This window comes from Pristis pectinata, chromosome 2, assembly GCF_009764475.1.
Source record: "Pristis pectinata isolate sPriPec2 chromosome 2, sPriPec2.1.pri, whole genome shotgun sequence".
Taxonomy (NCBI): Eukaryota; Metazoa; Chordata; class Chondrichthyes; order Rhinopristiformes; family Pristidae; genus Pristis; species Pristis pectinata.
In genome coordinates this window covers 144,529,012-144,543,129 of record NC_067406.1, presented here as the reverse complement: position 1 = coordinate 144,543,129, position 14,118 = coordinate 144,529,012, and the positions used below count along the sequence as shown (strand labels likewise).

Here is a 14,118-nt window from a genome sequence, read left to right as displayed (position 1 = left end):
CTTGGAGCTCTGTAATCTCTCACCATTTAGATAATATTTCTTTACTTTTCCTGCAAAGTTCACATTTTTCCATATTGCACCTCATTTGCCAGCTCTTTGCCCACTCATTTAATCTAGCTTTATGTAGACTCCTTGTGTCCTCTTCATAACTTTCTTTCTTACCTGTCTTTGCAAATTTAGCAACCATACCTTCAGTGCCTTTTTCTAAGTCATTTATATAAATTGCAAAGCACTCAGCTCTCACTGCCCCCCCCCACCCCACCCCGGTACTGATCCCTGTGGTACCCCACTCGTTATATCTTGCCAGCCAAAAAAGGCTCATGTACGTCGGCTCTGCTTCCTTTAGGCAGCCAATCTTCCATCCTCCCCAACGCGTTACCTCCTACACCATGAGCTTTTATTTTTTATAAGGGTATAAAAGGGTTGAAGTATTAGGAATGGTTGTGGGCAGTTAACTCCCTTAAACCTGTTCTGTGATTAACCTGAGCCCAGTCACATGGGCTAAAACTAGTCATAACTCACAGAGAAGCACAACTCAGAACACTTGCTCTTTTAAAACTTTATAATGGTTGTAGTATTTATTTAGGTTTAATAACAAAGTACAACATAATATAATTAAAGAGGAACAAAGGACTGCAGAAGCTGGAATCTAGATGAAAAACACTGTGATGCTGGAGGAACTCAGCAGGCCAGGCAGCATCCATGGAGAAAAGCAAGCGGTCAATGTTTCAGGTCAGGACCCTTCTTCAGGGCTGAAGATAGGAAAAGGGGAAGCCCAATATATGAGAGGGAAAAGCAGAGCAGTGATAGGTGGACAAAAGAGGGGAGGCAGGGCGGGCACAAAGAGGTGATAAGACTCTGACACCTCTTGATCTTTCCATCTCAGATAACATAAGATCTTTATTAGTCACATGTACATCGAAACACACAGTGAAATACATCTTTTGCGTAGAGTGTTCTGGGGGTAGCCCGCAAGTGTCGCCACGCTTCTGGCGCCAACATAGCATGCCCTCAACTTCCTAACCCGTACATCTTTGGAATGTGGGAGGAAACCGGAGCACCCGGAGGAAACCCATGCAGACATGGGGAGAACGTACAAACTCCTTACAGACAGCGGCCAGAATTGAACCGGGATCGCTGGTGCTGTAATAGTGTTACGCTAACTGCTGCACTACCGTGCCTGCTATATCCATTGACATCTACAAACCCACTGGCGCCCACAGCTACCTCGATTATACCTCCTCCCACCCTGTCTCTTGCAAGGACGCGATCCCCTTTTTCTCAATTTCTCCACCTCTGCCACATCTGCTCCCATGATGAGGCTTTCCACTCCAGAACATCCGAGATGTCCAACTTCTTTGCTAACCATAGCTTCCCCCTGACTCTGGTCGAGAGAGCTCGCACCCATATCTCTACCATTTCCCGCACCTCCGCTGTCACTCCCACCCCTCCCAGACACAACAGGGATAGGGACCCCTTGTCCTCACATTTCACCCACCAGCCTATGTATCCAACACATCATCTCTGCCACTTCCGCCATCTCCAACGGGACCCCCCCCACCAAACATATCTTCCCCTCCCACCCCTTTTTGTCTTTCGCAGGGACCGCTCTCTCTGCGACTCCCTAGTTCACTCCCCCCCACCCATCCTGCTGCTCCCACCCTGGGAACTTTCCACTGCCCCTGCCATAGGTGCAACACCTGCCCCTACACCACCTCCATCCAGGGACCCAAACAGTCCTTTGAGGTGAGACAGAGATTCACCTGCACCTCCCTCAATATCATCGACTGTATTCGGTGCTCCAAGTGCGGCCTCCTCTACATTAGTGAGACCAAACGCAGACTCGGTGACCATCTTGCAGAACACCTGCGTTCCGTCCGTAACCACGATCTGCATCTCCCCGTTTCCAGTCACTTCAATCCCCCCTCCCGCACTATCACTGATATGTCAGTCCTTGGCCTCCTCCACTGCCAGGAGAATTCCAAGTGCAAACTGGAGGAACAGCACCTCATTTTCTGTCTTAGAACCATGCAGCCTAAAGGCATGAACATTGAATTCTCCCACCTTAAGTAATCGCCACATCCCTTACACCCCCCCTCCCCCCCACCCAACCATGCCTCTTCTTTTCTTCCCTTTCCTAGCCTCTTTTTTTCTAACCCCTTTTTCCTCTCTCCTTACCTTTGACCCATCCCCGGTGCATCTGCTCTCACCTCCTCCCCTGCACCTACCTATCACTATCTCTTTACCTGCATCTATCACCACCTTGTGCCCACCCCGCCTCCCCTCTTTTGTCCACCTATCACTGCTCTGCTTTTCCCTCCTATATATCAGGCTTCCCCTTTTCTTATCTTCAGTCCTGAAGAAGAATCCTGACCCGAAACATTGACCGCCTGCTTTTCTCCACGGATGCTGCCTGGCCTGCTGAGTTCCTCCAGCATCATGGTGTTTTTCTTCATAATATAATAAAATATTACCAGAAGCTACATAAAATAATATAAATGTTACAAAATACAGTGCAGATATATAGTGCAAAATACAGACATAGTCCATGTTGGATTTAGTTCAAGTTAAACAATCTTATTCCCTGCAGAGCAGGGAGAGACAGAGTAGATCTTTCGTTTAAAGTGGGGAATCCAGAATGATCAACTTTATAATACTGTTCTACATCTATTTTGTGAAAATGTCTATAGCAAGTCAGTAAAAATGAATATCATTCCATTTCAAGTTCTAAGATATATGGTGATGGAAACGCAGTTCCCCGGATACTGAAGTTTCTGAAGTCAATAGACATAGATGAACCTTTGCAGAAGAAGTTTTGTTTCCCACCGGTAAAAGAGTGCAGCTCCCAGGATATTGACCACATTATGGAAATACAGAGTGCCTTAGCTGTTGACTTGGGTGGAACAAATCTGCGAGTGGCTATTGTCAGTATGAAGGTAATGATCCTTTCCTCATATTAGTGAAAACTCTTTGCGTTCTAAGGACTCTAGAAATCTTTGTCTATTTGTCTCTATGGTACTTGCTAAATACAACAGGAACTACATCATCAATATGGCACATTTAATATAAAAAAAACACTTCACAAGCATAATCAAAAATAAACATGCAATACACAAAAGCTATTAAATAGGGTGAGAAAAAGCCTGGTTAAAAGCTGTTTAAAGGAGGAGAGTGAGGTAGAGTAATGAAGAGGATCATTCAGGAAGTCTAGAATGTCAGCCCTGTGGTTGGGTGTTGAGGGAAAGCTGTATCAAAGGCTGAAGTTAGGGTGCCAGTTCTTTGAGCTTTGGGTAATTATACAGAAAGAGATAGGCAAAGATATCATAGAAAAATAAACAGAAGGATGTAAAATTGGGGAACAAAAGCCAAAATATGAAGAAAATCAGGAATAACTGGTGAGTGGGACGGTGCAGGATATAGACTTGCCACAGAAGGTTGGATGAACAGAAAACCATGCAGGATGGGGTTTCCATGTTTTTCTGTTCTGCCAGTACTTGTTTCCCTAACATGTAACCACAAGTACAGAATACATTTCAGGTCTTGGTGTTACTTCAATTATTTTACATGAGGTAGGTTAGTTTTAGCTCTGTTTGCTATGACTGAGCTATTTCAGTTTCTGATTAAGTTTGATTGTGTACAAAATTTTTTTTTTGTAGGGTGAAATCATAAAAAAATATGTTCAGGCCAATCCCAAAACATACAGTGAAAGAATCGAGTTGATTCTGAAGATGTGTACAGAGGCAGCAACAGAGTCAGTGAATCTGAACTGCAGAATTCTTGGAGTTGGTAAGCTGGAAAGTTTAGGTTTGCAGGGAGTCCAGTTTTGTGAAATTACAGTCTGTGATCCCATTAATTTATGTCATAATTTCCCTGTGTAATTCACCTATTTATAAACCACGATGTGTCCTACATATACAGTGTTCATTTTCTGATTTCAAATCTTGCAAGTCAAAGCTGTTATTCAGCAAGTACTGTAGAAGTTATGGACTAGAAAAAGTTAGGGTTCATAGGTATGCTGATAACACAGCAGTTAAATTACCTGATTAGTATTATATAGATCTAGGCCAACAATCTAGAAAGAGAACACAGAACAGTACAGCACAGGAACAGACCCTTTGACCCACCATATCTGTGCCGACCACAATGCCAATCCAAACTAATTACATCTGCCCGGGCGTGGTCTATATTCCTCCATTCCCTACCTGTTCACATGTCTGTCTAAATGCCTTGTAAATGTTGCTATTGTGTCTGCTTTCCCTGGCAGTGCGTTCCAGGCACCTACCACTCTCTATTTTTAAAAAAAATATTCCCTTTTAAATCTCCTTTAAACTTCTCCTCTTACCTTAAACCTATATCCTCTAGTATTTGACAGTTCCATCCTAATGAGTAGCACTAGCAAACCTCCCTGCGAGGATATTTTATGTGCAACCCGTCCTTCTTGTACAGGTCCCACCTGCCCTGGAAGAGAGCCCAGTGATCCATGTACCCGAAGCCCTCCTTCTGCCACCAGCTTCTTATCCCACATTTAACTGTACTACCTTCCTATTCCTTGCCTTGCTGCCATGGGGGGGGGGGGGGGGGGGGGTGTAATCCTGAGATCACAACCCTAGAGGTCCTGCTTTCTAACTTAAGTCTGACATTTAAACAAAAACAGCTAGTCATAACTTATGATTGCAAGATACTGGATTGTGGCAAAATCCCATTTGGTTCACCAATGTTCTTCAGGAGAGGAAATATGCCATCCTTGCCTGGTTTGGCCTCTGTGTCTCCAACCCCATCAATGTGGTTGACTATCCAATGCTCTCCGAAATGATCTCATAAGCCACTCTGTTCAATGGAAGATAGGGATGGACAATAAATACTGACTTTTCTAGAATGCCCAGATCGTGAAAAATGAATTTTTAAAAATATCAGTCCTGTGATCACTATGCAGTTTCCCCCGGCCTGAGTAGAGATGATGGTATTTTGGCTCCTCTGTGTCTGGTATCTATGTCTGTGTTTTGCTCTTCAGGCATTTCCACAGGAGGCCGCGTCAACCCCAGTGAAGGAATTGTGCTTCATTCCACCAAGCTTATTCAGGAATGGGTCTCTGTGGATCTCCGGACACCAATATCAGATGCTCTTCACCTGCCAGTGTGGGTAGACAATGATGGCAATTGTGCTGCTTTAGCAGAGAAAAAGTTTGGCCGTGGCAAAGGGGTGGAAAATTTTGTCGTGGTCATCACTGGCACAGGTAAGCAACGAAGAGTGCCGCGTAAACCAGTTTTTTACTTCCGTAAAACAGTACCAACCAGCCCATGGGTTTTGTCTTAAAGTGGGCACAAATAGGCTTCCTTCAGTTGGCAACCTCCGACTTGGTACCCTCCACTTGACTCAGGTTGGCACTCTGCAGGTGTTGTCACGTACCTCCAGACATTCTCATCTAGTTGGAGCAGGCCATGTTGTAAAGCAACTAAAGACAATGGACATAAAGTTTATCTTTTTGAAAGGAAACAGATTTCCTTTGCATAAATGTAAGCAGCTGGTGAAATCAAAGAAGTACATCTTCCATTGTATCTGAGAATGCAAGTCCACACCCCCTATGTTTAGAACACCTTGTCTTCTAGTTTAGCCAAGGTATCGATTCAACAGGAAGCAGGTGGTTGTTTGAACCCAAATGCAAAGTATTATTGATGCTGGAAATACTCAATAGAGCAGGCAGCATCTGTGGAGAGAGCAGCAAGATGGCATCTCAAATCAATGACTTCGTCAGCTGGTTGCTTGAATCCTAATTTTCTAATGAAATTAGAAACTGATGTTTTGAAATCTGTCTGCTCTGTACAAATGCTTCCTGCAGGATAGAAGATTTACTCTCCTTCCTCAGCTGACATAGGGCAAAGTAACTTTGAGTTTTCCTGCTGGTCTTGTTGACAAAACTTCATTAGTTGGGAACTAGCAGAATAGGAGTTCAGTCATGGCTTAGCAGTTAAGTTACCAGATGACTAACTAGGAGACCTGGGGTAATAATTCAAAGATGCAAGTTCAAACCCATCAAGGTATCTGTGAAACTTAAATTTGGTTAATAATCTAGGATTGAACATAAAAAGGATAGTAATGATGGACATGGATCTGCTGAATTGTCATAAAAACCTGTGTGACTCATACAAATAGTCTTCAGGGGTCACATACCTCCGTCCAGGATCCCATCTGCCTACCTGCCCCATTGTTGCCATGTATGACTCAAAATCTGCAGCAATGTCACAAAGTCAAGTTTATTGTCATATACACAAGTGCACGTATGCACATATACAATGAAAAACATTTGCAGCAGCATCACAGACACGTAGCATCAGATAAGTAGCATGCACAAGAAAAACATAAATTATGCATAAATTATACACCATTTTTATAAGAAAGAACACAATTAAAACAAAAATAACAAAGTCCATTGTAGTGCAAAGTGGTCATAGTGTTGCTATACTGAGGTAGTGATTAGGGTGGTGGATTAGGTAGCCCAGCAACCTACTCACTCGTATGGCGGCTGCCATCTTCAGCTGCTTCATCAGTTACATTCCCTCAATCATAATGTTAGAGGCGGGGATGTTTCCTGGTGATTGCACCAGGTTCCCTTCCACTTCCATCTCCTCAGTAAATGAAACCATCAATGTCTGCATGCAACAGGACCTGGACTGCATTCGGGAATGGGCTGATACCAGACAATTATTGTCTCCAACATGAGAGGATCTAACCATTTAAGCTTAACCTTCAATGGCATTATCATCATTGTCCCCCACCATCATCATCCTTGGGATCACCATCGACCAGAAACTCGTCTGGACCATTGTGGCTACAAAAGCAGTTCAGAGGTTGTGCATCCTGCAATAGTTAAGCAATGCCTCATTTTCAGGGCCCTCTGTGGTCTTGCTGCAGACAACTCCCACCATACAACCTATCAAGACACCAAACTCCTCCAATTTTGGATTCACAATCCAGATGAAGGGTCTTGACCCGAAACGTCAACTGTCCATTTCCCTCCACAGATGTTGTCTGACCTGCTGAGTTCCTCCAGCACCTTGTGTGTTGCTCCAATTTTGGATTGTTGGTCAACACACAACATAAATGTTCACCATTGGTGCCTGTTCCCCCAATACGACTGTCTAGAACCTGCAGAGGTAATTTCTTACCTGAGGATCGTGAATCTTTGGAATCCTCTGCCTCCGGGAGCTGTGGAGTTGGAGTCATTGCATATATTCAAGGTGGATATTAACAGACATTTAAACTACAAGGCATTATGGGGAAAGGGTGGGAAAGTGGCGGTAAGGCTAATATTGGATCAGCCATAACCTATTGAATAACAGATGACCTACTCTATTCTTGTTTCACATTCTTAGACTGTGTAAACCAAATGAGCAGTGATGATGTTGAGAATGAATTCAAGAAGGGTATAAGGCAGGGTTTTCTGGATCAGGTTGTTGAGGAACCAGAGATGGAGCAATCTATTTTACATCTAGTATTAAGTTATGAGAAAGGATTAATTGATGGTCTGGTAGTTAAAGTTCCTTTATTGCAGCTGCAGAAATTGCATTCAATCCTGACCTTGGGTGCTGTCTTCAGGAGTTTCATGTTCTCTCTATGACTATGTGAGCTTCCCTTGGGTGTTCTGGTTTCCTTCCATATCCCGAAGAAGATTAATTGGCTACTGTGAAAGAACTCTCGGTGTAGGTATGTGGCAACAGAATCGAAGGGGAGTTGATGACATGGGAGAGGATAAGTTGCAGGGATATAGGGAAAGTAAAAAGAGGGAGAATGGGATTGATGGGATTGTTCTGCTGGGAGCAGGCATGGACTCAATGGGCCAAATGGCCACCTTGTGATGTGTAATAATTAAGTAATAGAATTTTATATAAAGATTGAAAGTAATTTAGTTCAATCTCAAGCCACAATGTTACATCTGAATAAAGCAAACTGATGGCGTAAGGCATGAGCTGACAAAAGTAGATTAAAAAAAGAATGAAAATTATAACAATGGATAACATTTAAAGAATTATTATATACAGTGGCATGCAAAAGTTTGGGCACCCCTGGTCAAAATTTCTGTTACTGTGAATAGCTAAGTGAGTAAAAGATGACCTGATTTCCAAAAGGCATAAAGTTAAAGATGACACATTTCTTCAATATTTTAAGCAAGATTACTTTTTTATTTCCATCTTTTACAGTTTCAAAATAACAAAAAGGAAAAGGGCCCAAAGCAAAAGTTTTTTGATCTTTTGCAGTCAAACGGGGGTTTTGATTTGCCTTTCTAGCAATCCTATGAGCAGTTCTCTTGGAAAGGTTTCTTGGTCTTCCAGACCTCAACTTGACCTCCATCGTTCTTGTTAACCACCATTTCTTAATTACATTACGAACTGAGGAAACGGCTACCTGAAAACGCTTTGCTATCTTCTTATAGCCTTCTCCTGCTTTGTGGACATCATTTATTTTAATTTTCAGAGTGCTAGGCAGCTGCTTAGAGGAGCCCATGGCTGCTGATTGTTGGAACAAGGTTTGAGGAGTCAGGGTATTTATAAAGCTTTGAAATTTGTATCACCTGGCCTCTCCTAACGATGACTGTGAACAAGCCATAGCCTTAACAAGCTAATGAAGGTCTGAGACCTTGGTAAAATTTATCTGAGAACTCAAATCACTTGGGGTGCCCAAACTTTTGCATGGTGCTCCTTTCCTTTTTTCACTCTAAAATTGTACAAAACAAAAATAATACACTAATCTTGCTTAAAATGTTGAAAAGAATGTTTCATCTTTAACATTATGACTTTTGGAGATCAATTCATCTTCTATTCACTTAGCTATTCACAGTAACAGAAATTTTGACCAGGGGTGCCCAAACTTTTGCATGCCACTGTAGTTTATAAGTAATACATATTCCATTTAGAAAATGTTGGAGAACAAAGGCATTGATAAAGAAAAGGACGTTAGAGTTTGCAATGGGTTCGTGAGAATACAGAGTGTGGGGATATGAAAAGGAAAAGATCAGCTAAAGTTAATGTGGGTTTCTTACAGACTTGTCTGGGAAAATAACAATAGGGTTGGAAAGTATCATCAGTGGGTAATCTTGTACGAGGATGTTAACTAGCAGGAGAGAGAACGGGTAACCAGTGGATGTAAGTACTTGGACTTGAGGACTTCAATAACGTGGCATACAAGTTTAACAAAATTAGAGCACGTGACTTTGGGTAAATATTCCAGTGTGGATTAACGATTGGTAAATAGACCGAAAGTAGAAAACGGGAACAAATAGGTCAGTTACGAGTTGAGAGGCTGTGATTAGTGTGGTGCACAGGGATCGGTGCTGAGGACCCAGCTGCTCACAATCTATATTGGTGATTTAGGTGAGAGGACCAAGCACAATATACCCAAGTTTGCTGATGAAGCTGGCTGGTGGTGTTAGAAGAATGCAGAAAGGCTTCAGAGAGATGAGCAGCCTAAGTGAACGGGCAAGGAGTTTCAGATTGGAAACAGTCATTTAAAACTGAGGTGCATGAACTACTCACAGAGGGTGAAGGATTTCTGGAATTTACCCTGGTGGGTTGTGGAGGCCAGATCATTGGTGGTAGTTAAAGAGGAAGTAAATAAATTTTTGAAATATCAGGGAATCGAGGGCCATGGGGAGCAGGCACAGGAGAGGGGGGAGCAGGCATAGGAGAGGAGCGAGGCCTGGGGCAGATGGTGATCATGTTGAAGGGCTGAGTCGCCTCCTACTGCTTCTGTTTTCTTGTGTTTCATATTGAAGAAAATGTGGAACAACGAGGTCATTCACTTTGATAGAAAATACTCTGGAATTCTACCTATTCTAAATGGTGAAAGGTACTGATGTTGATAGGGACCACCTCCTCTGGCAGTGCATTCCAGAGATCAACTGCTCTCTGGGTCTAACAAAAAACTTAGCCCCAGATCCCCTTTTTTAAAAAAAAACTCCTTCCTCTAGCTTTACATCTCATGTTTTTGATACCCCTACTGTGGGGGGAAAATGGCCTGGGCTATCCACTATATCCATGCCTCTCATAATCTTATACAGTTCTATCAGCTTCCTGCGCTCCAGGGAAAACAATCCCAAACCAATTTCTCCTCATAAGTGAAGCCCTCCAATCCAGGCAACATCCTGGTAAATCTCATTTGCTGTCTCTTCAGCACCGTCATATCCTTCTGTACTGTGGCCGCCAGAACTGCACACACAGCTTCAAGTGCAGTCTAACCAGTGCATTGTAAAGGTGCAACCTAACGTCCCAATACTCTTGTAGTCCATGCCCGGACCGCTGAAGGCAAGCATTCCGTATGCCTCCTTCACCAGCATACCAACCAGTGTTGCCACTTTCATAGAATTATAGACTTAAATCCCCAGGTCTGTCTGTTCATCAAAATTCCTTGGTGCCCTGTCATTAACTGTAAATTGGTTTATTATTGTCACATGAAAATATTGGTACAGTGAAAATTTTGTTTTGCATGCCATCCATACAGATCATTTCATTACGACAGTGCATCGAGGTAGCACACTCAATCAGGCAATAAGGTGCAAGGCCATAACGAGGTAGATTGTGAGGTCAAGAGTCCATCTCATTATACTAGGGGACCATTCAATAGTCTTATAACAGTGGGATAGAAACTGTCCTTGAGCCTGGTGGTACGTGCTTTCAGGCTTTTGTATCTTCAACCCAATGGGGGGTGGGGGGAGAAGAGAGAATGTCCAGGGTGGGTGGGTTCTTTGATTATGTTGACTACTTTACAGAGGCATCGAGAAGTGTAGACAGAGTCCATGGAGGGGAGGCTGGTTTCCGTGATGTGTTGGGCTGTGTCCACAACTCTCTGCAGTTTCTTGCAGTCATGGGAAGAGCGGTTGCCATACCAAGCCGTGATGCATCCAGATAGGATGCTTTCTATGATGCACTGATAAAACGTTGGTGAGGGTCAAAAGAGACTTGTCAAATTTAATTATCCTCCTGAGGAAGTAGAGGTGCCAGTGAGCTTTTTTTTCCATGGTGTCTATGAGGTTGGACCAGGGTAGACTATTGGTGATGTTCACTCCTAGGAACTTGAAGCTCTCAACCCTCTCGACCTCAGCACTGTATGACTACCCCTACTTGACTTTCCAAATGCATCACCTCATGCTTGTCGGGATTAAATTCCATCTTCCAATGCTCTGCCCAACTTTCAATCATCTACTGTATATCCTGTTGTAATCTTAGACAACCTTCCTTGCTATCCACAATACCACCAATTTTTGAGTCATCCACAGACTTACTAACTATACCTCCTCCATTCACATCCAAGTTGTTAATATATATCACAAAGTGGTCCTAGCACTGATCGCTGCAGTACACCACTGGTCACAAACCTCCAGTCAGAACAAAGTGCTTCCACTGCCCTCTGTATCCTATCACTGCTGATTATGGATGCAACTAGCCAGCTCACCTAGGATCCCATGTGCCTTAACCTTCTGGACCAGCCTACCATGTGGGACCTCATCAACTGCCTTCCTAAATTCCATTTAGATAGAATCAGAATCAAATTTACTAACATTGACTTATATAACGTGAAATTTGTTGCTTCGGCAGCAGTACAGTGCAAAGACATAAAATTACAAAAATAAATAGTGCAAAATAAAGGAATAACGAGGTAGTGTTCATGGTTTCATGGACTGTTGAGAAATTTGATGACGGAGGGAAAGAAGCTGTATTTTGAATCGTTGAGTGTGGGTCTTCAGGCTCCTGTACCTCCTCCCCAGTGGTAGTAACGAGAAGAGGGCATGTCCCAGATGGTGAGGGTCCTTAATGATGAATGCTGCCTTCTTGAGGCGCCGCCTCTTGGAGATGTCCTCGATGGTGGGGAGGGTTGAGCTGTGATGGAGCTGGCTGAGTCTACAACCCTCTGCAGCCTCTTGAGATCCGGTGCATTGGAACCCCTATACCAGGCGGTGATGCAACCAGTCAGACAACATCTGCCTCCCTGTCTTCATCAATCTCCTTGGTTACCTCCATAGAAAAAACTTAATCCAAGAGAGGATTCCCTCTGCACAAAGCCATGTGATGATCCCTAATCAGTTCCTGCCTTTCCAACTGTATATCAATCCAGTCCCTCCCATTGATGTCAGGCTTGAGGTTCAGCCACTGAGTGTATTCAAAGGATTAATAGATTTTTGGACCTTAAGGGAATCAAAGGGTTTTTCTAGCTAAATACAGCTGAGGTAAAAAAATCAGCTGTTATCTTGTTGAAAAGCAGAGCAAGCACAAAGGGCTGAACGGTCTCCTCTTGCTACTTCCTTTGTTTTCTCTGTGTGGATTTCTGTTCTCAATGGCAGATTTTCTGTCTTTGCCAGTGACAATCCTGCTGCTGCTTTGTAGTCGAAGAAATGTCTTCAAGTGTGTCGTTTTCCTGGTCAGTCCTTATAAACTATTAATCAAAAAGCAAAAATGTTGCGGTTGCTGAAAGCCAAAACTGGAACAGAAATGACTGGAGTTGGGCGGCGTGTGGGGAGGTGCTCGCTGAGCTGGGCGGCGTGTGGGGAGGTGCTCGCTGAGCTGGGCGGCGTGTGGGGAGGTGCTCGCTGAGCTGGGCGGCGTGTGGGGAGGTGCTCGCTGAGCTGGGCGGCGTGTGGGGAGGTGCTCGCTGAGCTGGGCGGCGTGTGGGGAGGTGCTCGCTGAGCTGGGCGGCGTCTGGGGAGGTGCTCGCTGAGCTGGGCGGCGTCTGGGGAGGTGGTCGCTCAGTTGGGCGGCGTGTCGGGAGGTGCTCGCTGAGCTGGGCGGCGTGTCGGGAGGTGCTCGCTGAGCTGGGCGGCGTGTCGGGAGGTGCTCGCTGAGCTGGGCGGCGTGTCGGGAGGTGCTCGCTGAGCTGGGCGGCGTGTCGGGAGGTGCTCGCTGAGCTGGGCGGCGTCTGGGGAGGTGCTCGCTGAGCTGGGCGGCGTCTGGGGAGGTGCTCGCTGAGCTGGGCGGCGTGTCGGGAGGTGCTCGCTGAGCTGGGCGGCGTCTGGGGAGGTGCTCGCTGAGCTGGGCGGCGTCTGGGGAGGTGCTCGCTGAGCTGGGCGGCGTCTGGGGAGGTGGTCGCTGAGCTGGGCGGCGTGTGGGGAGGTGCTCGCTGAGTTGGGCGGCGTGTGCGGTGAGTGAAAACAAAATAGGGTCAGTCTGCAACATGAACTGTTCTTCTCCCCAGACGCTGTCCGCTATGTGGAACATTCCTAGTAATTTCTGTTGTAATAAATCTGGAGATCAATTACTGTTATGACTGTTACAGCTATCAGTCCCTTCCACAGTTTGTCCCCAACCTTTTCCTGCTTTCTGCATTTGGTGCTAGTGCCAAGATGCCATTGCGTTGTTATAAATCACCCCATCATGTGAATTTAAACATTAAAACCCCTGTGGTCCTCCTTGTAACTGCTGGCACCCAGAAATTCTCAGATCATTGTACATAGAATATAGAACAGCATGGGACAGGCCATTTGGCCCACAATGTTCTGCTGATCCTGATGCCAATTTATACTAAATATGCTCCTCCATTCCCTTCATATCCGTGTGTCCATCTGAAAGCCTCTTAAACGTCACCAAACTGCCTGCTTCCACTGTGGGTGACCTATTCCAGGTACCTACCACTCTCTGTGTTTAAAAGAAACACTTGCCCCTTATGTCGCCCTTAACCTCGCCCTTCCGCACCCCCCCCCCCCCCCCCCAAACCTTAAAAGTATGTTCTCTGGTACCTATGCCTCTCATACTTTTAAAAACCTCTGTCAGGTCTCCCCTCGGCCTCCGACGCCCCAGAGAAAACAAACCAAGTTTGTCCAGCCTCTAATCCAGGCAGCATCCTGGTAAACCTCTCCTGCACCCTTTCCATAGTCTCTACACCCTTCCTATAATGGGGCGACCAGAACTGCACGCAATACTCCAAGTGCGGTCTGACTAAAGTTGTATACAGCTGCAGCATGACTTCCTTACTCAACACCCCTACCATTGAAGCAAGCGTGCCATACTCCTTCTTTACCACCTTATCCACTTGTGTAGCCACTTTCAGTGAACTATGGACCTGGACCCCAAGATCCCTCTGTACCTCAATGCGATTAAGGGGCCAACCATTAACTGTATATTTTCTCCTTCATTTGAC

General features: G+C 44.8%; 1 protein-coding gene across 4 annotated transcripts in view; it reads left to right on the top strand.

Annotated features, from left to right (window-relative positions):
* The window catches only part of gne (glucosamine (UDP-N-acetyl)-2-epimerase/N-acetylmannosamine kinase), a 52,010-nt gene that overhangs the window by 26,536 nt on the left and 11,356 nt on the right, over positions 1-14,118 (top strand). For all 4 annotated transcript variants that reach the window (XR_007957882.1, XM_052034747.1, XM_052034759.1 and 1 more), the window contains 3 exons: positions 2,726-2,936; positions 3,657-3,786; positions 5,012-5,233. Coding sequence is in view for 3 of the 4 variants with exons in the window: in XM_052034747.1 (XP_051890707.1) it covers positions 2,726-2,936; positions 3,657-3,786; positions 5,012-5,233 (563 nt within the window). In the remaining variant the exon portion in view is untranslated. The remainder of the gene's footprint in view (positions 1-2,725; positions 2,937-3,656; positions 3,787-5,011; positions 5,234-14,118) is intronic.